Source organism: Capra hircus, chromosome 11 (genome assembly GCF_001704415.2).
Source record: "Capra hircus breed San Clemente chromosome 11, ASM170441v1, whole genome shotgun sequence".
NCBI lineage: Eukaryota > Metazoa > Chordata > Mammalia > Artiodactyla > Bovidae > Capra > Capra hircus.
Genome location: NC_030818.1, coordinates 100,564,177 through 100,590,211, shown reverse-complemented (window position 1 = coordinate 100,590,211; position 26,035 = coordinate 100,564,177). Strand labels below are relative to the sequence as shown.

Here is a 26,035-nt window from a genome sequence, read left to right as displayed (position 1 = left end):
CTGTTCAAGATGCGTTTAAGATTTGACTGCACCGCATTCAAAACCGGCTAACTATACAGCAGACTTCAGAAGTTATACCCCAGAAGCAGCCCAGACACTCTGACATTTTATGAGGTTCTTAATTACCAACAGCCCTGGACAGGACAGGACAGAATTAGGCTTTCCGGTCACTCACGCCCACGGACTAGCACATGCTATAGTAGAGGAGGGGCCTGGGGTGACCAGCCCCTCCAGGGTCTTTAAGGGAGCATGGCCATCTTGTTGGGAGATGTGATGGAAGGCACCTAGGACTGGAACTGAAGAGGCCATTTCTAGTCGTCGCTCTGTGACCAACTAGCAGCGTGCCTCCAACAGGCACCTCTCCTGGGTACGTGAAGTTATCTCTAAGGTCCCTTCCAATTCAAAAAATTCCATTAAAATCTAACGAAATCACTGAAATTCCAGGTCCCACTAAGGAACCTGAATTCCTTGGAGAAGTGGGTGGTTCAGGTCTGGGGCAGAGAATGAACCTGGAGTATTTCATTCATTTCAGATAGCACAGATGCTATAGAAGACTATAGGGTTTTATCAGAAAGAACCAGGAATAATTTGAAGTTCCCATGGACCAAAGTTGAGACGATCTGAGTATCAATTTTAAAAAACTGCTGCAGTGGATTAATCTATAATATACTCAAATATAATTAAATCCAAGAGCTTGTAATAATACTACAAAAGAAAAACAAAACCTAATTGGTCAGGAAGCAACAGTTAGAACTGGACATGGAACAATAGACTGGTTCCAGATAGGAAAAGGAGTACGTCAAGGCTGTATATTGTCACTATGCTTATTTAACTTCTATGCAGAGTACATCATGAGAAACGCTGGACTGGAAGAAACACAAGCTGGAATCAACATTGCCAGGTGAACTATCAATAACCTCAGATATGCAGATGACACCACCCTTATGGCAGAAAGTGAAGAGGAGCTAAAAAACCTCTTGATGAAAGTGAAAGAGGAGAGCGAAAAAGTTGGCTTAAAGCTCAACATTGAGAAAACGAAGATCACGGCATCCGGTCCCATCACTTCATGGGAAATAGATGGGGAAACAGTGGAAACAGTGTCAGACTTTATTTTGGGGGGCTCCAAAAATCACTGCAGATGGTGACTGCAGCCATGAAATTAAAAGACACTTACTTTTTGGAAGAAAAGTTATGACCAACCTAGATAGCATATTCAAAAGCAGAGACATTACTTTGCCAACAAAGGTCCGTCTAGTCAAAGCTATGGTTTTTCCTGTGGTCATGTATGGATGTGAGAGTTGGACTGTGAAGAAAGCTGAGAGCCAAAGAATTGATGCTTTTGAACTGTGGTGTTGGAGAAGACTCTTGAGAGTCCCTTGGACTGTAAGGAGATCCAACCAGTCCATTCTGAAGGAGATCAGCCCCGGGATTTCTTTGGAAGGAATGATGCTAAGGCTGAAACGCCAGTACTTGGGCCACCTCATGCGAAGAGTTGACTCATTGGAAAAGACACTGATGCTGGGAGGGATTGGGGGCAGGAGGAGAAGGGGACGATGGAGGATGAGATGGCTGGATGGCATCACGGACTCGATGGACGTGAGTCTGAGTGAACTCCAGGAGATGGTGATGAACAGGGAGGCCTGGAGTGCTGCGATTCATGGGGTCGCAAAGAATCAGACACGACTGAGTGACTGAACTGAACTGAATTGGTCACCACTGGAGGGTATTAAGAAATCAATCTGTTATCTTGGAAACTGGTTAATAATGGCAAGGAAGTTTATATTTGTCTTTCCTGTATGAACTGTACCCCCTACTGTAATCAGATGGTAGGAGGGAGGAAGTTTCTTCTTATAGAAGTATGGAGCTCATAAATGAATAAGGAATGACAGAACCAGGGAACTGTCATTTGGCAACCCCCTCATAAGTCAGTGGCTCTAGACAGAGGGAAAATCAAGAATTACGGGGCTACTGATCAAAGGTACCCTCCTTCCTATGAAGTACTCTTACCAAAACAAAACAAGTCAAACCCGAATGTGATCAAGGTGTCTAGGTCCAACTACCCATTTTCTGGGAACAGTGAAGGCTGAGGAACATGATAGACAGTGAGCAGAATCCGGAATGTGGGAGACTTTAAAGGACAAATGGCAGGACCTCTTCCACAAACAACCAGCGAGAGACACAGAGACAAAAAAGAAGTTTACAGATTAGGGGAGACCTAAAGAATATCATCAACTAATTGCACTGGGAAATTTGTATTTTCACCCCAATTCAAACAGATTAAAAAAAAAAAGCATGACTTTTATGATTAACTGGAAATTTGAACATTGATATTTGCTAATATTTAGAAACCGGTTCCTTGATGGCTCAGCAGGTAAAGAAACTGTCTGTAATTCAGGAGACACGGGTTCGATTCTTGAGTCGGGAAGATCCCCTGGAGAAGGAAAGGCAACCCACTCCAGTATTCTGGCTTGAAACATCCCATGGACAGAGGAACCTGGTGGGCTACAGTCCAAGGGGTTGCAAAGAGTCGGACACAACTGAGTGACTAAGCACGCAAAATTCAGAAACTAAGCTCAACTTGCGGTTCTACAAACACAAAAGCCGTCTTTAAGAGACATATGAAATATTCATGGACAAAACATTATGCTGTCTGGAATTTATTTTGAAATAACAAGGGTTGGGGCTGGGCGGGGGGATAGGGTGAGAGGGTACCACGAGGTGAAGACAGCAAAGCTGGGGGTGGCAAGTGCCTGGAGTCACCAGGCAACTCTTGCCTCCTTGACTGCCTGCTGACAATCTGCATAACAAAAAGTAAAAATAAAATACTGTCACACAAGGCTTTGGAGAGGAACATTCTACTTGAATCTCAAACCAGACTCTGCAGCATTCTCTCCACAGAGGCAGACCCTGGGTGCCTGCAAGGTGGGCTGGCTGCCCTGCACATCCAGGCAATCTAACAGTGAAGAAGACATAAAGTCGTTAAGTTGGGGGAAAGAGTTCATCTGAATTATTTTGGAAGAGGAAAAAAAACCTCACTTTTACCTCATTTAGGAGAGAAAACATGGGAGAAGAGATTTTTAAAATTGAAAAAGAAGTAAAAGAAACAAAAAGAGAAGGAAGCAATGAGAAAGAAATGAAAGAGCAAGGGAAAAGGAACTGAAAAGGCAAGGAGAGAAAGCAAAATGGGATCACAGCCCCACCCTAGACGAAGGCGAGGACAAAACCAAAGCAGTGGCCCTTACCCCAGATGTCCGACTTGATGGAGAACTTGTTGTAGGCCAGGCTCTCGGGTGCCGTCCACTTGATGGGGAACTTGGCCCCGGCGTGGGCTGTGTAGGTATCCCCTGTCATCAGCCTGCTCAGGCCGAAATCAGCCACCTTCACCAAGTGGTTTTCCCCTACCAGGCAGTTTCGGGCAGCAAGATCTCTGGGAAAGGAAACAGTTTATCTGTGAGTTCCTGGCTGGCTGTCAGCTTTACAAATCTTCCACTACTGTTTACCAAGGGGCAACACCCACAATGGGAAAATGGGAGATCCTAAACAAATACATCTACTTGTAAATAGTAACCACCAAGCTCTACCTGCAGAGGGTGGCAGGAGAACAGGCTCCCTGGCCCCATGACCTGGAGTGAGCAAATCACCCTAGGACTCAGTTCTCTCCCCCATAAGATGAAGATGATGATAGCAGTGCTTGCTTCTTAGGGTGGCTGTACGTGGTAGTGAATTCACAGTAGAGCACTGACTGATGCCTGGGGACAGTGTCCTTAGGAGTCTGTTCAGCTACTACTACCCTGTGCCAGGCACCGGGAGCGGACATCCAGGCCAGGCCTTGATCTCGAGAAACTTCCTCAGCGTGAGTCTCTGCTTGTCCTATTTAGACTCAACAGGATAAAATAAAGCCCACGACATTCTTTATCCAAATTGTATTTCCCACTTTCCTATTTCTTCCTGATGCGTATCCAAATGTATCCTATGGATTCTCTCCTGTATAATCGGCTTCCTTTTGCCTCCTGATTCTCCCACGGAGAGAGGAGCCTAATCTCTGGTTCACGGACGTTAACCATGAAATCGCAAGGCAACCTGGAGTGCGGGGTGAGGCTGTGAAGGCGATGGCTGTGTGAGATAGCCTGATCACCAGCAATGAGAGGGAAAGGAAATTCAGGAGGGTTGTGCCTAATAGGATTTCAGTAAAGCATTTTAAGTTTGCGTGAATGAAGAGAGAACGAACCAAGCCATGCAAGGCAAACCAGAAGTCAAGAAATTTCAATTTGCAGCCTCAGAGGGTTCACTTTCCTGAGTGACAGGAGCCTCTGAAGCAGACTCGCATGGAGCAGAGAAAAATCTGTCATACAAGGCACCGCCAGCAGTTCACACACGCTCCTCTTACTCCTCACTACGAAGTTCCGTGTACAGGTTTCATACTTGAGTTAATTGGGAAGGAAAGGTCACCACGGTGGCTGGAGAACATCTTGTATAGAAGACTCCGGCAAAGCCCATCAGGCCCTGTCCTGCACAGGCCGTCACTCTGCTAGGAAGCCATTTCCACCAGCAAAGAATGTGGAGACCAAGATAATTGTGGCATGCTTGAAGGTCAGAACACTCCAGGCTTTGAAGCAGCCAAGATGCTTAATTTAGAACTACGCATACACAATCCTGACAATGGTGGAAACATCCCTGAACCAGATGACAGCAAGTTAAGTGGAGAATGAAATGATAATTACCAGAAGGGAGGGGAAAACACATACACACACAACACGGGAACAAAACCCATGTAGGGCCGTTTCTGAGAGCTTGTGGGGAAAAAACACGCCAGTGGCTGCTGGGAAGGGGTCACAACACTACTAATGAGCCCCAGCCCTGGAGGAGTAACAGGTGCCCTATGTCACAGGGAGCCCTGCCAGTGAAAAGGGGCGCCTTCTGATAAACTTCACTCAGTATTCCTCCTAGTCCAAAATGATTCTGCAGTGAAATACTTCTCAGCCTGGCAACGTCAGGAACCTGGTGTTTGCCTTTGCTCCAAGGTCCAAGCAGCTGCCGGCACTAAAAAAGTCAGAGGCTGAGCCAGAAGACCTTGTAGGTTGGGGTGTTTTTTTTGTAAAAGGATGCCCGGGTCCCACTGTTGCCCCGCGACTCTGCTGGTGCGGGGAGGGCGGCCTCTTGGGGCTCCTACCTGTGGATGAAGTTTTTCTTCTCCAGGTACTCCATGGCGGACGAGATCTGAGTGGCCATGTACAGCAGCACCACGGCATTCACCTCCTGCCGGTTACAGTCCCTCAGGTAGTCCAGCAGGTTCCCATAGGTCATGAACTCAGTGATTATGTAGAACGGGGGCTCCCGGGTGCAGACCCCTGCCAACGAGACAAGGCTTCAGCGTGCCGCTCCGCTCCCAACGGAACACACACCAGAAAAGATGAGCCCTGAAGAACAAGGCTTCTGAGATGGATTCTCACTCTGCCCTACATCCTGGACCCACGTCCTGCGAGGACTCCACGCACTCGCCGGTTGAGATGTTTCCGTGGGAGGGACGTGGTCCCCTGCTTTTTCCTTCCTCTCAAGCCCATGGGCTTCAACAGGAAAGAGGCTGCCGTTGAGTTCAAGAGCAGAGGCCGGGCCACATCAAACATACTAAGTCATCACCCCAATGGATATATGGATATTTCTACGTACAGAATCGCTTCAGGAAGGAACTTCTGAAATTCTTACGTTTCAAGATGTTGATTTGAGACTTGTGCTTGACCACTTTCGGGTATCAACTAAAAGTTATAATATTCTCTCTCACTCATGTGGGCACATGGACACACACCTGCCATCCATCACTAGTGTGGGCACATGGACACACACACACACACACACCTCATCTCTCACTTGTGGGGGTGCACGGACACACACACCCGCCATCTCTCACTTGTGCGGGTGCATGGACACACACACACACACGCCCATTCAACACAGGCCTCTTTGTACCAAGGGCTGATGCAGGTGGGGAACAGATGTACAGACCAGAAACTTTAAGGCAGTGAGCCATTCACCTCTGTTCCAACAGCGCCTGTATCACTTGGAGAATTTAATTCAAAGTTCAGAGCTCCTCACACTCACCGAGTAACTGTACTAAATTGGGGTGCTTGATCTCTTTCATTACTGCAGCCTCTTTCAAGAACTCCTCCACCTCCATGGTATCCTCCTGTAGGAAAGAAAGAAGTGATGACATTATCTCAGCAAGGAAAGTGTTCAAGTGGGGAAGTACGACTTGAACGGTTAACACAAGCTGGAGCTCTGACGGGCAATGATCCTGGTCCACCGGTTTCAACCACGACATCCTTCTGGACAGGTTCCAAGGTAGCCAGTCATCAGCCCAACAGCACAAAGAATTTTCCACTATGGCGTGGAGCTTCTGAATTCTCACCCTGAGCACGACAGCAAAGCTGGCTAGGTATGTTGGTGACTTGCTCTGGTGACTCCATGCAGACTACTTGTTTCCATCACCTAGTGAAGTTTACGGGGAGGGAGGGAGATGTGTGAAGGCAACCACCACAAGCATGGTACCACTTCCCTAAGGAACGGCTGGTTTCCAAGGACTCCCAAAATGTTTAAAAAAAAAAAAAAATCACTTGAAGAATCCCAAAGGTACTTGATTCAAGAGAAGGGACCTTGATGACACAAAAAGATGTATAGCACTACCAATGAACAGGGCCTCAAGATGTGGCAGCAAGACAGGACGCTGAGTTTCTTAAGAACCGTGGTCTTAAGCGGCCCTTAATGAAGCAATCGCCACTACCTGTCAGGTTAATTTACTCAGATCCTAAAACAAGCCTCACTAGCAGCTCCCCTAGCAACGGGTTCATAAATGTGATCACCAGCCCACACCACGTTTTAGCGAGTTCACAGTATTTAAATGCCAAGGGGAGACAAAGGTATTAGCATACGCCCAGAGCAAACGTGACAATATTTCTACATTTCCTCACCTATCAGGGTGGAGTGCTGCGATGCTGGGTCCTGGGGTTGGCCCTGTTATCGAGATCGTGGGGGTGGGCTTATGTTGGGGAGACCTCTTTTCTGACCACCAAAGGAAGAAGCCAATGGATGAGATGTGATGTAGTCTGTTGCTATAAAGGCCAACGAGGGAAGTGAGACCCTACCCTCCCAGGTTTCAACATGGAGTCTGAGTCTGTCTGAAGAGCAAGACTGCAGGGGAGACAGGGAGAGCATGTCTTGAAAACCAGATTCCCCAAGAAGAAAGCTTTATCAACTACTTTAAAAGTGGAGCTTTCTTTACACTGTACCTGCGGCCCCTCTGGGAAACAAAGAGCTAGTGTCCTGCTCACTGTAGCTGCCGGTGCCCACCCTGGCACCTGGGGATGACCTCCAGAGGACAGGTCGCCCTCTACTGAGCGCTGTCCTGCTCTGGTCAATCGTGTTTACCAGCGAAGAAGGACCAGTGAGGATGTGTCAGCGCCCTGAATCACTCAGCTCAGGGCTTGGTGGGACTGAAACGCAGACATAATTTACTGCCCTATAGAAATGGTGAGGGCTTCCCTGGTAGCTCGGTGGTGAAGAATCCACCCAGCAGCAGCTCAATATCAGAAAAACAAACAACCCAATAAAATACTGGCAGAAGACCTAAACAAACATTTCTCTAAAGAAGACACACAGATGATTAATAAATACGAAAAGATGCTCAACATTGCTTATTATTAGAGACATGCAAACCAAAATACAATGAGGTATCACCTCACTGTATGAGATGATGGCCATCATGAAAAAATCTACAAACGACAAATGCTGGGGAGGGTGTGGGGAAAAGGGAACCTCCTTGCACTGTTGGTGGGAATGTAAGTTAATAACAGCCACAATGGAGAACAGTATGGAGATTCCTTAAAACCACCGTATGACCCAGCAATCCCACTACTGGGCACATACCCTGTGAAAACTATTTCAAAAGACACATGTGCCCCAGTGTTCACTGCAGCACTACTTACAACAGCCAGGACATGGAAGCAACCTAGATATCCTTCAACAGATGAACGGATAAAGAAGTTGTGGCGCATATATACAAGGGAATAATATACACCCATAAAAAGGAACAAATTTGAGTCAGTTCTAGTGAGGTGGATGAAACTAGAGCCTGTTACATAGAGTGAAGTAAATCAGAAATAGAAAAACCAGTATCATATTAACTCTTACATACGGAATCTAAAAACATGGTACTGATGAACCTATTTGTAGGGCAGTGTTAGAGACCCATAGACAACAGATTTGTGGACACAGTGGGGAAAGGAGAGGATGGGACAAATTGAGATAGAAACATATACATTACCATATGTAAAACAGTCAGTGGGAATTTGCTGCAGGAAGCAGGGAGCTCAACTGGTGCTCTGTGATAACCTAGAGGGTGGGATGTGGTGGGAGGTGGGAGGCAGGTTCAAAAGGGAGGAAACATATGTATACTTATGGCAGATTCATGTTGCTGTATGGCAGAAACCAATACAACACTATTAAGCAATTATCCCCCAATTAAAATTAGATAAATTTAAAAAAGAAAAGAATCTACCAAACAATGCGAGAGGCCTGAGTTCCATCCCTGGTCTGGGAAGATTCCACATGCCTTGCAAAGCAGCTAAGCCCATGAGCCACAATTAATTCCTAATTTTTAAAGAAATCTCCATACTGTTCTCCATAGTATCAATTTACATTCCCACCAACAGAGTAAGAAGGTTCTCTTTGCTCCACACTCTCTCCAGTGTTTATTGTTTGCAGATTTTTTCTAAGCATCTACTGAGCCCACGTGCTGCGACTACGGAAACCTGAGTGCTCTAAAGTCTGTGCTCTGCAAAAAGAGAAGCCACTGCACCAAGAAGCCCATGGACCGCAATTCAAGAGGGGCGGCCCCACTCACCGCAGCTAGGGAAAAGCCATGCAGCGACAAAGACCCAGCAAAGCCAAAAAGAAAGAAAGAAAGTTGTTTTTTTTTTAAAAAAGGTGAGCCATTCTAAGGTCAGTTAAACATCCTGGGTGGTGTCTGTGTCACGCTGCATGGGTGGGAAAAGAACACACCCCTGCCACCACCTTCCTGGCTGTTTAATTCTTCAAGTCCTCTCTGTCCTGAGCACACTGAGCAGACCACACTGTCTCTGGGGCAGTGGGCTCTGATCTACCAGGGTGAAAATGAAAGCTGCTCAGTCATGTCCCACTCTTTGAGACCCCATGGACTACACGGTCCATGGAATTCTGCAGGTCAGGATACTGGAGTGGGTGGCCTTTCCTTTCTCCAGGGGATCTTCCCAACCCAGGGATCAAACCCAGGTCTCCCGCGTTGCAGGACCCCACTGTCTCCGGGGCGGCGGGCTCTGATCTACCAGGGCGACACACTACTACGGATGGCTGGGGGGCAAGTGCCTGCCGGAACCACGGGACTCAATGCCACTCACGGGAAGGACCAGGGCCTGTACGACTCCTGCTCAGCCAACAGCACGTTCAACAAGCAGCCCTCGAATGAAGGCTTGTCGGCGTAAAGGCCCCCTAACGAACCACGCAGAGTGAGATCATTTCCGAAGTAATACTGCTCTTGTAGCTACTGACTCTTCTACAAGAACCACGTTCCAGGTCTTGAGGGGCGTGGACGTGCAAAGGAACTCTTTGGCTTTCAAAGGCATCCTCCTCTCTCTCCGCTCATTCACTCACTCACACACACACATGCAGACACACACACGGCATGTGGACAGTATAAATAACTCCTTGTTTTTTGTCTTTCAGGACAATCTTGTGTGAACTTGTCTCCCCCTGCTGGAAGCAGGCCTGGTTCAATTTTTAACTTTAACTACTAACAGCATCCTACACTGGCAGCTGTGTTAAACTGGAAATATCCCTGATGCTATCCTGTTGTAGTCCTTTCATTTAAAAAATCTCCATCACCTTTTTGAAGAGGTTTCTTCCATTTACATAGTAAAATAAAAGGAATTCTGAATGATTAGGGCGAAGTCCACACTGTGAGTAAAGGCTGTGAATTTCAGTCCTGTCTGTCAAGGAGGGAGATGGGTCCCCTGGCCCCTCTTCACGAGGCCTGACTGGATGTGGACGAAAGCTGTGGCTGGCCCAGTGGTTAAGAGGATGCTTGTGAGTCATCCCCACCGAGCTCTGCTGCTGTGTCACCACGGTAAGTCACCTACGTGACAGGTGACAGTATCGCTGGACTTGTCGTCTTGCCTACTGAACGGAAAGAAGAGCATTACCTGGCTCGTACACAGCACCAAGGGCAGCACTCAGAACACGGTCATCACCACTCTGGGGGATTCACTGTCCCTATTATTAAGACAGCTGATCTCTATTCCTGAGAAGCAGGCTAAACATATTGCTTGTATGGAAGACGGGCTGGTTCTTTACTTAACATTGGCTTTGGGGTCTTTTTCACATTCTCTCAGACTCAACATGTCACAGGTAGCTTCATCCTTTTTGCTCACTGGCCTCATCCCCAAAAGCAGGAACTCTATGGCACAGGAGAGAACACCATTTTTAAGTCCAGCCCAGCTCTCAGTCCTCTCCAGACCTCTCTCTTGGTCGAGCTGGGCTCGTGTCTAAGGTAGATCAGCTTTCATGTTTCGTGTTTACCCAACATCAGAGGAGTGCAATTACAAGCACACTGAAATGTCACTCCGCACCATCAGCTCGACCAGGATCAACACGCGGGAGAGACAGGGGAGGTTCTGAGCTAGAGTGAGGAAGGTGGCTGGTTCACAAATCAGGTGGGGGGCTTAAAGAGCAAGTGAAAAGTCCATAAGGGACGATCTCAGAGAGGAACCCCAGACTCTGGTCCTCAGTAGTGTAGCCGTGTTGAGCTCCATGGCCAGAGGGAACCCACATGACAGGGCAGCAGCCCCTCTCCCCAGCACATGGCTCCTCACGAAGCCAGAGCGACCTCGGAGACTGGCCAGGGTTCTTGGTGTCCTGGGGCCTTCCCTTGTCTGTTTGTGACTGGAGCTCTCCAGTAAGACCAGCTTCCTGGGGGTGGGCCGGGGGAGTAACAAATGCAAAACCCAAACCGAACACATACTGTGTCAGCGCAGGTGCGGAAAACAGGCACCTCCTCCACACGGGGGCTGGAGTGCGCACTGGTCCGAGCACGTGGATCCAGCAGTTTCTTCTCAGAGGAACTGACCTACCAGCTCAGTCTCCCACATGTGCAAACACGGAGAGTCCCTGTACCCTGCGTGTAACAGCAAAGGAGAGGAGAGAAGACGCATGTCTACGGAAGGCTGGTAAGATACTAAAATATCAACCAAAACCAAGGCCACCTTCCGAGTACTGTCAAGGAGGAACTGCCAAGATACAGCAACAGAAGGTTCAGAGCTGTATCTGTAGCAGGCTACCACATGGTTAAAAAGAGAACACACGTGTGGACTATTTCCGGAAGGACATGACACTCAAGGGTGGAGGGAACTATGTATATATATCACCTACTGGAAAAACAGGTCAGCAGCTGAAGACGGGGCTAAGCTCCAACTTTTTTCAACAGTGCTATTTTCCACTATTTTAACAGTAAATTTGTCAGCTAGCTTATGAGTCAATATTAACACAATTAGATCAATGGCAGACTTTTCCAAATTATATTACTTACACAGCTGTTTTATACAAAGATGACTGATGTACAAACTTTTACTAGACAGCTCAAGACTGTCAAAATTCAAACTAAACGTTCCCCATGAGGAGGCCTTTGCTGTAATTCCAGTTTCCCACCACAGGGGTCAACCTCAGTTCAGTTCAGTTGCTCAGTCGTTCAGTCGCTCCGACTCTTTGCGACCCCATGAATCGCAGCACGCCAGGCCTCCCTGTCCATCACCAACTCCCGGAGTTCACTCAGACTCACGTCCATTGAGTCCGTGATGCCATCCAGCCATCTCATCCTCCATCGTCCCCTTCTCCTCCTGCCCCCAATCCCTCCCAGGATCAGGGTCTTTTTCAATGAGTCAACTCTTCTCATGAGGTGGCCAAAGTACTGGAGTTTCAGCCTTAGCAGCATTCCTTCCAAAGAAATCCCAGGGTTGATCTCCTTCAGAACGCACTGGTTGGATCTCCTTGCAGTCCAAGGGACTCTTCAAGAGTCTTCTCCAACACCACACTTCAAAAGCATCAATTCTTCAGTGCTCAGCTTTCTTCACAGTCCAACTCTCACATCCATACATGACTACAGGAAAAACCATAGCCTTGACTAGATGGACCTTTGTTGGCAAAGTAACGTCTCTGCTTTTGAATATGCTATCTAGGTTGGTCATAACTTTCCTTCCAAGGAGTAAGCGTCTTTTAATTTCAAGGCTGCAGTCACCATCTGCAGTGATTTTGGAGCCCCCCCAAATAAAGTCTGACACTGTTTCCACTGTTTCCCCATCTATTTCCCATGAAGTGATGGGACCAGATGCCATGATCTTCATTTTCTGAATGTTGAGCTTTAAGCCAACTTTTTCACTCTCCTCTCTCTTTTATCAAGAGGCTTTTTAGTTCCTCTTCACTTTCTGCCATAAGGGTGGTGTCATCTGCATATCTGAGGTTATTGATATTTCTCCCACTCAATGAAACTAAGCCATGCCCGTGGGGCCACCCAAGATGGGCGGGTCATGGTGGAGAGGTCTGACAGAATGTGGTCCACTGGAGAAGGGAATGGCAAACCACTTCAGTATTCTTGCCTTGAGAACCCCATATCAGTATGAAAAGGGGTCAACCTACAGTCCCCTTTTTCTCTCTTCTGGTCTTCCTTTTTCCCTGAAGGGAAGAGACCAGTGCTGCCTGGAGGATCAATACACAGTGGTGGTTAAAAGCAGGGCCTTGCTCCCCCGCTGGTTAAGGAGGGTCTGGTTCTGTCTGCAGAGGGCCCTGCGATACCGAACAGGAAGGATAAAGAGGGCCTCAGTGAGAACTGGCTAATTGGACAAAAGCTTGGGCTAGAACATGAGGACTTCCCAAGGTGTCTTCAAGAGAAAGGCAGGTCACAGCCTGTGGGGGAAGGGAACGGGGTGGGGGTGGGGCTGGGGAAAGGTGATTTTTAAGGTGCGCAACTGTAGTTTCTGTGTATTCGTCATGGTATACGAGGAATCGGACGCTGCGTAACAATTTTTAGAAAGACCTGGGCTTTGCAGCAGGATGTCTGGGTCCACGCCCTGCCTCTGTCACTGCCAGCCATGCAACTGACGCCAGGCCAGTTAGTGAACCTCCCCCTGCTTCAGGTCTCTCACTCTGAAATGGTCGGGGTAATCAGCAGCCTTCTCTTCAGGTTGGAAGGATTAAATGCAGAGCATGAAGCACTCAGACTCTGCCAGGCACGTTTGGAGCATCAGTAAACGATGGCCACCACTGCCACTTAGAGCCCACACAAACTCTCCACGTCTGTAGTGGAGATGAACGCCCCAAATGCTGACACCAGGCTGATCTGATAAGCGAGAAACATACTGTGCACATGCTTTCTGAGCAGAGTGGGCTAGAAGGAGGGATCATTTATTTAGCCATTGCTCAGTACCTTATTATTGGGTTAATCCATCTCTAGAAAATGACACACTCCCCCTTCCCTAATTAGCTGCCACTGGGAATGACTGACTGGTCACAGAAATCTATGCAACTATATTCTGTAATTTTTTTTTCATGAACTGCGGGATCATAAGTTAATAAGGCTCTTAGGGAAAATCATTAAAAGTATAAAAAGCTTAATAACACATCATTAGAGAAGTACATTCTGGAAGGCACCCACTTCCAGTTAATTGTGATATACGGGTAGAATAAAACCCCCCCTGAGCTCCAGGGAGCCTCTCCTCTAGAAGCATCTTCTTCAGTCATTCAGAAAAACAAGGGCTCGGCACAGCTAGTGGGCTACGGTTTCCCCAAGCGCAACTGCTACCTCCTCCTCAAGTTTTCGAACAGGCCTCTCTCAGACCGCTGTCTGTTTGTGCCTTTCCTCTTGTCTGGCTTTGGCAAATCCCGGCAAGCACGTGGGTAGCGCCTGGGCCTTGACCAGTTCTGCAAGCCAGCCAAGGCCTTGTCTCCCGGGGTCTGGTCTGCAGCTGTGGCCACATGGGGACGTGGGAGCACGCATCGCCCTGCCGTCACCAGGCCTCCGTTGAGCTCATTCAAAGCCCGTTGACAGGGCTGCCCCAGGAACAGTGAATCTGATCACCTTCTTCCTGTGTATCAAAACCTTCAGGGTGCCCCACTGCCTCCGGGATAGCACCCCAGCTCCTCAGGCGGGCTCGAGGGCTCTGAGACATGCCGAGTCCACTCTGCCCCCTACCTCCCTCTCCCAGCTCCGTCCCCTCGCTCACCCTGTTCCTCCTCTGTGGCTGGCTAGGATCTGTCCTGCCCTCTCCCTGGCCAGCAGCGCTCACCCATCCCTCCTCTCGTCCCCACGTGGCGCTACAGCTCCGAGCTCCTGTCGCGATCACAGCCTCCATCACACATGGTGCAGTGAGTGGCACACCGACCCATTTCTCCTACTAACTAGACAACCGAGTAGGGCTTCCCTGGTGGCTCAACAGTAAAGAGTCTGCCTGCAGTGCAGGAGACCCGGGTTCGAGCCCTGGGTCAAGGAGATCCCCTGGATACAGGAATGGCTGCCCACTCAAGTATTTCTGCTTGGAGAACTTCATGGACAGAGGAGCCTGGTGGGCTACAGTCCGTGGGGTCGCAAAGAGTGGACACAACTGAGAGACTAACACTTGCACTTTTCAGACTACCTACTTCCAAACAGACCACTCTAACTGCCTAGACGTGGCCCGAGGCCAAGAAGTCTGTCCAATTCCTTTTTCACAATCCCAGTGTTAAGCTCAGGGTCTGGCAAATGAGAGGATTTTTAAAACTTGATAAGCATTTACCAAGTTCTTCACTATCTGGAAAATATACAGGAGTCCTCAAAATATTCATGCCATCCCCCCACCAAGTGTATCAGTCCTGCATCCAAGGACCAAGCTAACGGGACGCGCTCAGTACGAAGGCCAGGAAGCCACCTTTGGTCTCTGGGACTAAAGAATGGGATCTTTTCTCTAAAGTGTCACTTCGCAGCAACCAGAAACCACAACTTCTATTTTGTCATGCCTTTGAGTGAGAACATTAGGGCATTAATTGGATCCCGAAAGGGCAGGCGTTCTGGCCACATGTACCCGAACGACCTTCGAAAAGAAGCACGTACACACTCGGGTTCGTTTTCACCAGGGGTGGGTGTTTCAGTTCTGCTTCTCTGCCAATAGCTGAAAAATGGAGCTCCCCTCTCTCCCATTTCTGGGCACAGCTCAATGGAATCAGTTTATTTAAAACAAGTGAAAACCACACAGGTCAACACTAGGGGACACTCTCGCCACAGCTAAAACTGTGGGTCACACTTTTAAGGAAGTGGAGGGCTGCAAATGAAAACTTCCCTCCCTGGGCATCCTAAGAGCCGCCTGGACACGAAAAACACTAGGCATCAGCTGAGCGGGAAAGCCACAGGTAAGGGCACAGAATAGACAGTATCTGAGTTAGCAAGAAGCCCTCGTGTTTTCTTAACGCCTCCTGGTGGGGGCAGCCCCACACTCGTCTTTCCAGGAGTCTGGACACATGATACAGAGAACTGGAACCTACTAGAAACACCTGGTGCATCTGCTCTCACATCTAAAAAAAAAACCCACAGATTTGGTTTTGTCTCCTACAAAACTAAAGAGATTCCCTGCCCACCCACCCCCGCCCTCTTAACTCAATAGGAAGTGATTCAAATGCCACACAAACTGAACGGAAAGCCGCAGCTTTAAAACACCCTTGCCACAGAATGAAAAAACTCCTTCAAATGACTAATCGTTTTACACCAAAAAAAAACCCCACAGCACTTCTCAGCTCTCAGCATATGTGGAAACACGTGGAGAATAAGAGAGTGAGTCAACCCGCTCACAGAAACCCAGACGGCGTGTGCCGGGGAGTCAGGCCTGGGGCTGGGTGTGCAGGCAGGCGACGGAGGGCGCGTGGCTGTGCCCTAGCGGACAATAGGCTCCCCGGAACTGAGGCGCCGCGAGCGCCTGGTCTCGCTGGACGGCCCACCGGGCACGTCCCGGGCTTACCTTCAGGGTCTTCACGGCCACCGTCAGGCTGTATTTCTTCCACACGCCTTCGTACACCTCCCCGTACTGGCCGCCCCCCAGCTTGTGCTTCATGGTGATGTCCGTGCGCTCCATCTCCCACTTGTCGTAGTTGGGGGACACGCCGTAGACGGTGGGCTTGTTGCGCTTGGGGGCCGGGTAGTGGAGAGTGGTGATGAGCCCGTCGGCCACAGTGGAGTGGTGATGGACCAGCTCGGCCAACGTGTTGAAGCGGCTCTCTGAGGAGACGTAGAGCTGAGGAGACAGGGACAGCCTTCAGCCAGCGAGCAGAACCCAGCGACTCAGGAGGCCAGCTCTGTCTGCGGAGCCTTAACGCACAGCAGCCCCTCAGAGGAACCACCTTCCACACAGGACCCCGGGTGGAGAAAATCACTCACGCTGTGTTTCTCTGTGAAATCCTCCACCTGCCTGACCGCCACGTCTGGCTCTCTATAACCAGCCTGAGCACACTGGCAGCATCCATGAAGTATTCCCTGACCGGCCAACGCAAAGTCACGGCTCAGCACCCGTCTTCTCATCACCTGCCTTACTTCTCCGCACTGTACTTACCTCAGGCTGATGACTCCTGGTCTGCCTGCTTGGTTACTGTCTGTCTCCACCCACCAGAATCCCAGTTTCATGAGAATAGAGCCCTTCGGCCACAGTGTCCAGAAAAAGATACAAGCACATAACTGGTACTCAATAAATGTTGTTGGTTAAATTAATAAACAGGAGAACTTAGCATTTGCTGATTAGAAAAGAAAATGAATTATAATAATTATGTTTATTACCCTAAACTTATAATGATATAATTATCTAGAACTAAACAGTGATCAGGCTTCCCTGATGGCTCAGTGGTAAAGAATCCGCCTGCCAATGGAGAAGACGTGGGTTTGATCCCTGCGTGGGGAAGATCCCCTGGAGGAGGAAACGGCAATCCACTCCAGTATTTCTTGCCTGGAGAATCCCATGGACAGAGAAGTCTGGAGGGCTACAGTCCATGGGGCTGCAAAAGAGTTGGACATGACTTAACAACGGAACAGCAACAACAGTGATCAGAGGTGAAAATCACTAAACAAAACATAAATCTCCTCACTGCTACTCCCTCGATTTGGGCTGAGTAGAAAGCATCAGAGGCCAAGACTTGCAAATGCCCGTGGCGTGCCCATGTGGGATGCCCTGCCAGCTCTCTCTCAGGATAGAGTGGGGGCATGGAGGGCTACACAGAGGCCACACAGCCCCCTCCAGCACAGGGAAGTAAGGAAAAGGGATAGACACACAAATACACGTCAGTCTCAAATTGAGACTGACAGCAGGTGAGCACCCACACAGCGAACCCCTCCATGTGGCATCTTCATCTGAACATGCAAAGGGGAGGAAGGCAAAGGCAGAGGCTGGCAGAGAGCAGCATGAGGACAGGATGGCTATCTTTCTTCCTTCTTTTTGGCTCAGTGATGCAGTGAGGGGGTATTTCCTTACCAAAACCAATTCACATTAAAATTCACAGAGAACACTCGGGATCCAGGCATACAAGTGACTCTGCTAGCTTACTGAGGGCAGCTGACAATCGCTCAAGGTGGAACGGATCTTTAAAATCACGACTAGGTGTTCGTAAGCCTTGCCCAAACTGCAAAGATGTGGGAAGAAGGAATACAGATTTGGGACAGTGGTGATGCCTGAGGCAAGAGGGACAGAAGGAACAGGATCAGTCAGCTGCAGCTGTATTAACTCCCTACTGAAGAAAAAAAAAGACACAGGAAGAAAAAGCCCAGAACACCTATGACGGCTGCGGCCTCGGCTGTTGGCAACAGAACGCTTTGTTACTCTCTGCATGTCTGCAGTTTTAGGCAGTAAAAACAGTTTAAAGGAAGGAAATAACAACAAATATATAAGTAGATCCCACCTATAGCTCTCAAGAGGTAAACCGGAGTCCTTAATAAGAGATCTTTCTTTGCTTGGGAAGATGACAAATTTTTAAAAATCAGGCAAGCCAGTGGCAAACTGTGGTTTCAGTTCAGTCGCTCAGTCATGTCCAACTCTTTTCGACCCCATGGACTGCAGCACGCCAGGCTTCCCCGTCCATCACCAACTCCTGGAGTTTACTCAAACTCATGTCCATCGAATCAGTGATGCACCCAACCATCTCATCCTCTGTCGTCCCCTTCTCCTCTTGCCCTCAATCTTTCCCAGCATCAGGGTCTTTTCATATGAGTCAGTTTTTTGCATCAGGTGGCCAAAGTATTGGAGTTTCAGCTTTAGCATCAGTCCTTCCAATGAATATTCAGGAATGATTCTGGCTTACAGGTTTATAATCTGCACTCTTTTTATAGCAATTCTACTAAAATAAAATTCTACCCCCAAGAACCATGCAGGACGATTCTGCATCCCTGGGGAGTTTGTCCCTCAGGAAGAGGGCGCCTCTGGGTGGGAGGATCAGTCAGGGTGAGGAGGCCCCACCTTCACACCTCAGAGCGCCGAGGACCAAGCCATGAGTGAACCGCTCTAGGGAGAGGCCGTGGGCCACCCGCAGGCCCTCTGAATGAGGCAGGGTCGGGGGCTGGCAGAGGAGGGCACTGCTGAGACTGCCCTCAGTTTAATGTCTGCACACTGATGACACGACACCCCAGTCAGTGTTAAGTCACCAGTGCACCTGCCATTCACAAAGATGACGGAGTGGGGGACGTGGGGAGAGCTCCTAACCCCTGTCCTTCTGGAAAAGTCTGACTGCACCACTATAGGCTGCAGACCACCCCCAGCTCCCCAAGTCCTTTTCTCTCTGGCTGCTCAGCTGGTGGGCACTTTTCCTACCAAGGAGTGATGAGAGGAGGCATCCCCCTTGGACAAGAGTGACCCTCCCAGCCTGGAAATCTGTGCACAGCACAGGCAGAAGAAGAGCCTGTTCCGCCTGCTGGGCTCCCGTTTCTCCCCGTCAGCTTGAAAGCGGTGCTCTCCAACCTGAGGATCAAGTTCACTCAGTTGCACAGAATGCTAATGGCTCCCCTAAGCCCTAGTTTATGCAGAATTTGTTCTTGGTCTCAGCTGATTCCCTCTCAAGCTCCTTGGTTAAGAGATTTCAGAATGATGGGAGGTTTCACTGACTGGGCAAACTATCCTTCTCAATAATTAAATTTACAGACCCTGAGACTCAGTTTATTTTTCAACATAAAATTTACATCCCGACACTTATTAAATATTGACACTGCTCTCCCTTCAACGTACGGCACAGCCATCTTCTAAGAGTCAAATCTGGGGGCCTCCTTCTGATTAGGGCTGCTCTGTGAGCGGCATGTTGCTTAGTGAACTGGGGGAATCATCAGGAATTCATGGCATGTGCACAGGAGAAAGTGAAATGAGCATTATGAATGGCATGTCACCATGCTATGCGCCCAGTTACGTAAACACTCTGGGTGCTCAGCCAGGGCTGCACGTCTTCCTAATCACGCGGGGACCCGAGAGATGGGGCCTGTCAGAGACACTCACCAGGAACAGCTCTCCTCCTGACAGCCAGGCTCACAGGCTCATCGGACTTGGGCAACCTTTGGCTGCCTCAGACCTGGGCATCCAACCTCAGATGTGTGATTTATAGGCTGTGAGGCCGAAGTGACACCTGCCCAGCAACTCCCAAGCTCCTCAAACACCAGCAGGAAGGCAGTCCTCACTAATAATTCCCCCTGGTCTCCTGGACTAGGGAAGGTCAGCTTGGTTCAGCAGGCTTTTCACCAGGTGCCTGCACCTGCTGAGCCAGTGTCAGGGCGGGCAGGTCTTAAAGACACGAGAGGTGATACAGATGGTGCCCCGTCACGCCACCTCTGCTAAAGCTAGGCCCAGATTCTGCTCCTGTCAACCCCGAATCTGTGACTTCAGCAGCCCGTGAAAATAAACGCCAACTGGGTGGCTTGTTGAAGAAAGGCAGGAAAGACACTTACCGAGGGCTGTGAGGAGCTGTGGGGCTTAGCAGTGGCGTCCCGCCAAGAAAGATAGAGACACAAATAACCAAACAACGGGAGAAGGACGGGGGTGGGTGGTGGGGAGGAACAGCAGCCTTTAATTCCGCTTTAACTCTGCTGGCAGAGGGTTCCAGACTTTAAGAAAGCATCAAGAACAAAAACCAAACCCCAGGGCATCTGGAGATTGGTAAACCTCACAGGACACCCAGGAAACAACAATGGCTGTTTGGTACGGCCCTTCCAAGAGGCTCGCCTGAGACTCCCGGAGTCCTGGGCTCTGGGACCTGAGGCTGACGGACCAGCCACAAGGGCTGCTGAAACCAGAGCCAAGAGGGTGGAGGCAGAAAGAAATCCTTTGGGGCCTGAGAGAAGAATCTTCTAAAAATTCAGTTGTTTCCTAAAGATTAGCTAATTTGAAAATAAGAATTAAACTTATTCAACCCTGGCCTATTCCTCCCACCAAACTTTAAATTTTCCCCTTCGAAATCCAAAAAGGATTGCATCAAAGCTCTGCTATGCGAGCTGCGTTTTTCAGTGCCGAGCCACGTTGTCCCATGTGCCGCTGTAATACCTCCCCCTCCCTCCGACTTTGAGGCTGTTCCACTCATTCCAGGAATACGACCCCACCCAACAGAGTCCCCTCGAGTGTGACCTGATGACCCCATGGGCTGAGAAGTCTCCAGGTGCTGGGACAGCTGAACGGAGAGTCTTTGCTGGGGGCGGGGCGGAGGAGGGGAGGGGGGTCAAGAAACCTAGGACATACTCATGAGCTGCCCAGTAATGGACACTGCCTGGTCAGCTCCCCGTGGACTACCTGGAATGAAAGGAACCCAGTTGGCACACACCAGCTTCCAGACAGGGAGCTGGGCTTCCTCGTTAGATGAATGCTACAGATCATGTATCCACGCAGGCCTTGCTCTCTCCCCCGCTTTAACAATATTTCAGACCAACCCCCAGCTAATGAGTTGTCAAACTAGATCATGCCTGCCCTGCATCTGTTCCAAGGATGCTGATTAAACAACTCCAGGGAAAAGAAACCATTATCCTGTTCAGTACAGACCTTGCCTGATTACTGCGGTGCAGCATGGCTCGCCCTGGGTAAACAGCACAGATGGGAAGCAAGCTGTCAGCTCCAGGAAATCACCTCCCTGCCATGGGTGGTGCACTCAGTTCTAATTCACTGAAAAGGCTCCCCTGTGGCCTGAAGGCAAAGTTGCAAAGGGCCCAGCACCCTGGAATATATCCGCAGAATGGAAGGACCTGGCTCCACAGCTGGGCTGAGAACAATGGCCTGCAAAGCATGCTGATGAGGCCGCACTCTGGGCGCCCGTCAACAGCAGCCTATGCTGTTTGTCGTACAGACAGACTCTGGTGCTGGTGTAAAGACATGGGCAGTGACGGAAAGGATCAGAAAAACATCAGATGAGAACACTGAAAAAAGACATGTACTGTGCGTCTATATGGTACAAATGAATGTGTGAGAATAGCCACGAAAATGCTAGTAAGATTAAGAAAAGGGGACTAGGAACTTCCCTGGTTGGTCCAGTGGTTAAGACTCTGCTTTCCAATGCAGGGGGCATGGGTTTGATCCCTGGTCAGGGAATTAAGATCCCTGCTTGCCACCGAGGTTTGGCCAAAAAAAAAAGGACTAGCCCTACCAGATATTAAAATATATTTTAAAGTTGTACAATTAAAAAGTCTGGTATTGGTATATGAAGAGACAGACCAATGAAAGAGAATATACCTAAATACAAATGTAAATTTGGTATACTTCAAATGTATAAGAAAAGATTAATTTAGGAAGCACAGGTATAGTAAATATAATGAGATATCATCTTTACCAGTCAGTGATAGGTTTTTGCAAGTCTGAGAACAGACTGCTAAGGAGGGGAAAGGGAACACACTCTCACAACACTGCTGGTGAGAAAACACATCTGCACAGTTCCTAAAGAAAGTAATCTGGCACCATCTGCAAAGCATACTGATGAGGCCGCACTCTGGGTTTTAGATATGTATAACCTTCAATCAGTTCTAGCAACTTATCTTGCATAACTTGGACTGTACACAAAGAAGTATGTGCAGTGTAATTTCAAAATGCTGGTCATGACCTACCAGTTGGGTCTACAGAATAAATTTAGTGGATTGTGCCCAGAATGTTTTTAAATGAAACAGAACAGAATGGTATACAAAATATCAGAGTGCATTACACATAGTAAGAGTAATGAGTAGGGTTTCCTGAACCTTCTGTTACGACTGTATATATGGGATGGTGGTGTAAAGCTCTCTTTTTTTAAATACAGTGGGCCAAGATTTTTTTTAAAAGGCTTGAAATCCACCTCATAATGGCATTATAATAGCAAAAGACTGGAAACGGCCCAAAAATTGGCCAATAGGGAACTGCTTAAAAAAAATCCATACTATGTAGTCATTAAGAAGAATGAGGCAGCTCTGAATGTGCTACCATAAGACAATCTCCAAAATATATTATTAGATTGGAAAAGCAAGATGCGGAACAGTGTAGATTGTGTATCACTTGTGTTTCTTAAAAAGTATAAACAAGTATACACAGAGGAACTATGGGAGAAACTGGTCACAGTGGTTGCCTCCGGGCAGGGGAACTGAATTAGGGGACAGAATTATGTTTCATGGCAATTGATTTTCTTTTTTTTTTTTTTAAACCATATGCACGCAATACATGTTATTAAAAAATACATACACCATCTGGACCCATGCCGATAATCCACCTACCTATACCCTCGATGACAGCATGAAGCAGACAGTGGAATCTGAGCCTGGTTCCATTGATGACTCACTATATGATCTTCAATAAAGAAATTTTATCCCTCTAAACCTTCACTGGGGGCTTCCCTGACAGTTCAGTTGGTAAAGAATCCGCCTGTAATGCAGGAGACCCCAGTTCGATTCCTGGGTCAGGAAGATCAGCTGCAGAAGGGATAGGTTACCCACTTCAATATTCTTGGGCTTCCCTTGTGGCTCAGCTGATAAAGAATCTGCCTGTAATGCAGGAGACCTGCATTCAATCCCTGGATTGGGAAGCTCCCCTGGAGAAGGGAAAGGCTACCTATGCCAGTATTCTGGCTTGGAGAATTTCAAGGACTGTCTAGTCCTTGGGGTCGCAAAGAGTCAGACACAACTAAGTGACTTTCACTTTCAAACCTTCATTTCCTTAATGCAAAAATGTAGATAAAAGCACTATCTGTCCTGAGGACTAAGGTGAGGTTTAAAACAATAGTAGGAACTCAGTAAATGTATATTTCTCCTTTCCCTTCATGGACTCTTAATGACTGTTTATGGGAAGATCAAGAAACCATATATATCAACTCCTTTACAAAACTATAGCTCAGGTTTTGAAATATATAGGTATAATGTGATCCCATCTTTATTTAAAAATATTACATACACACGTGATTTTATCGACAGGAAGAAGGCCACGTACCACACTTGTTTTGAAGAGGTACTATTAAGGTGATCTTTCACTTTAAAAATAACCATCCATTGTGTGAATTCTCACTAAGGATAAATTACTATAACAAGAGATTTTCTAAGAAGGGAGAGTCTTAATGTAAGAAGTATGTCCACAACCCAACAGTCCACCTGTCTTATGAAACTGCTGACCATACCACTCCAGGAGGACAATGAAAGAACATCACGCTGTGGACCTCTAACTGCACATGACTGCTCCTCCACAGAGGGTCTTTGACCAGGTTAGTGGGATGATGCCTGCTGTTTCAAACATCTTCTTGCTTTGCTGCAAGAACTTAGCAGCCCAGCAGCAGGGTCTCTGGCCCCCATCCCGGCCCATTGGTACCCCTGCCTAGGGCCGCCTACCTTGCCATCAGAAGCAGTGTTGATGCGGTAGTGGTACACCCTTCCTTCGTATCTCAGTGAGATGGACCTCTGCCCAGGACTACTCTCGCTTTCCCGAACCAAGAAGCTGCCGTTGATCCCGCTGCTCAGAAGGTACTCAGCGGCGTTGCGGGACACAGGCCCGTGGTACCAGGAGTGCTTCTCCAGGCTGTTGACCGGCGTGATGTAGTTGCTTGGGACCCAGCCTTGGCCATTTTTGGTTTGGGCTTCACACCACTCCCCATTGTGATTGTAGCCTAAGACCCGGAGCTTTTCACCTTAGAAGAAAAGAACCCGAACCGGACTCATCAGGTTTAAAAGCTAACACGTTCATTCTCATTCACTCTTCTGTGATTACTACAAAAAAAGAAAAACCTCCAAATTCCTAAATACCTACTTCATTTTAGCATGTCCACATAAATAGATGCACTTAGAACTGCATGAGTATGCAGTTTCCCGTTGACAGTGAATATGTAGATAAATACATAGGCACAGTTTTTATAAATCTATTATTCAAGTGCCCTAGTTTCTAATATAAGGAAGCTTTTTGTAGAAAAATACTTTTTCTTTAAAAAAAAAAAAAAAAAAAAGTGTTTTCAATGTTTGGTCCAGTTGTCTTTTTCAATACAAAATAGAGAAAGCTCTGCTTTTGCTAAGAACTATTCAAGAACTTTTCTCCTGAAGGAAAAGTGACTCTCATAAAGATGCTCCTAGTTTTTCTGGCTCTCTCTGCACTCCAAACCGCTCTTTCAACAAGCAGAGGTGGGGCCAGTCAAGCCACATTCCCCCATCTCTGTCTCCTGCAACCAGCCGCAGCTGCCCACAGCTCCTTTACCTTTAGTTATGCTTAAAGTGTTATCCCCACTGGCCACAAAGTCATACAGTGCAACGAAAAGGTTGGGGTCATTTTCACTGGGACCAGCAAGAAGGTTTTCCTTAGAGTTCCAACGAGCTGCTTCGCTCAGACCTTGGGGCTCGAAGTCAGATGCTACTGGCCTCTGAAGGGCTTCTGGAAGAGAAAGAGAAGAAATGGAAAAGAGTTTCATTCTCAGGAGCAAAATCTGTGTTTCCAACATTATACGTTCCTGGTTTACTTTTACTTCTTAACATGTGTACATACTACTTACTAACAAAAAAGGGGGATAAAAAATGAGACTCTTCCATTTCCAAATTTTGTGAAAAACCGTAAGCATTTACATTCCTGAGAGGTAACTACTTACTGTTGCCAAACAGTTTAAACTTTAAGTTCTTTAACTCAAAATGAATTATATGAGAAAGAGACGGTCCACCCGCACACCACTTTGCCATTGGTAATTTATGTTATAATACAGAGCAAAAGCTTCTTGCTTTAAAATGTTTTCAAATGTACGAATGTTAACATACATACATAATTTAAAAATCAAATAGCGTTGAGGGGCTTATAATGAAGGACAAACATTTTCCATCCCACTCTTCTGTTACCCACAGGTAACAGTTGCCTTATTTTGGTGATCACCTCCATCTCTTTAAACACAAGCTATCCTATCATTACCACTGCCCTTCCCTCTCCCACACCAGGCTCAACTACTTACCTTTCTATTTTCAGTAAGAGACTTCCACTTTAATTTCCTGTTCTCCCAGCTAGAGTCAGTATCTCTCAATGATTTACCTCACAAGATAAGGATATTAACTTCCTACCCTTCCATCTACCTACCCCTACTTCCCCACATACATACTCCAAGTTGGCCTTCTTTTCATTTTCTTTTACTTTGTGTAAAAGTTCTGTTCTTCTATTTTGTCATAACAAAGTCTTCCATTTTTGTCTATGCTGCTGCTAAGTCACTTCAGTCGTGTCCGACTCTGTGTGAGCCCATAGATGGCAGCCCACCAGGGGTTCTCCAGGCAAGAACACTGGAGTGGTTGCCATTTCCTTCTCCAATGCATGAAAGTAAAAAGTGAAAGCGAAGTCGCTCAGTCGTGTCCTACTCTTTGCGACCCCATGGACTGCAGCCTTCCAGGCTCCTCCGTCCATGAGATTTTCCAGGCTAAGAGTACTGGAGTGGGGTGCCATCGCCAAAGTATATTCTAAAAGTTGAAAACCAATCAACATCTTTTATGTTAGGAACGTGTGATTATTACCCAACTAAGGGGTTAAACACAGTTCAGTAT

The 26,035-nt window shown here is 47.8% G+C and overlaps 1 protein-coding gene across 3 annotated transcripts in view; it reads right to left on the bottom strand.

The window, feature by feature from the left end:
• Nucleotides 1-26,035, bottom strand: part of ABL1 (ABL proto-oncogene 1, non-receptor tyrosine kinase) — a 138,435-nt gene that overhangs the window by 9,978 nt on the left and 102,422 nt on the right. For all 3 annotated transcript variants that reach the window (XM_018055990.1, XM_018055988.1, XM_018055989.1), the window contains exons 2-7: nt 24,723-24,896; nt 23,870-24,165; nt 16,056-16,328; nt 6,097-6,181; nt 5,171-5,348; nt 3,243-3,427 (exon numbers count right to left, since the gene is read on the bottom strand). In XM_018055990.1, coding sequence (XP_017911479.1) covers nt 3,243-3,427; nt 5,171-5,348; nt 6,097-6,181; nt 16,056-16,328; nt 23,870-24,165; nt 24,723-24,896 — 1,191 coding nt within the window. The remainder of the gene's footprint in view (nt 1-3,242; nt 3,428-5,170; nt 5,349-6,096; nt 6,182-16,055; nt 16,329-23,869; nt 24,166-24,722; nt 24,897-26,035) is intronic.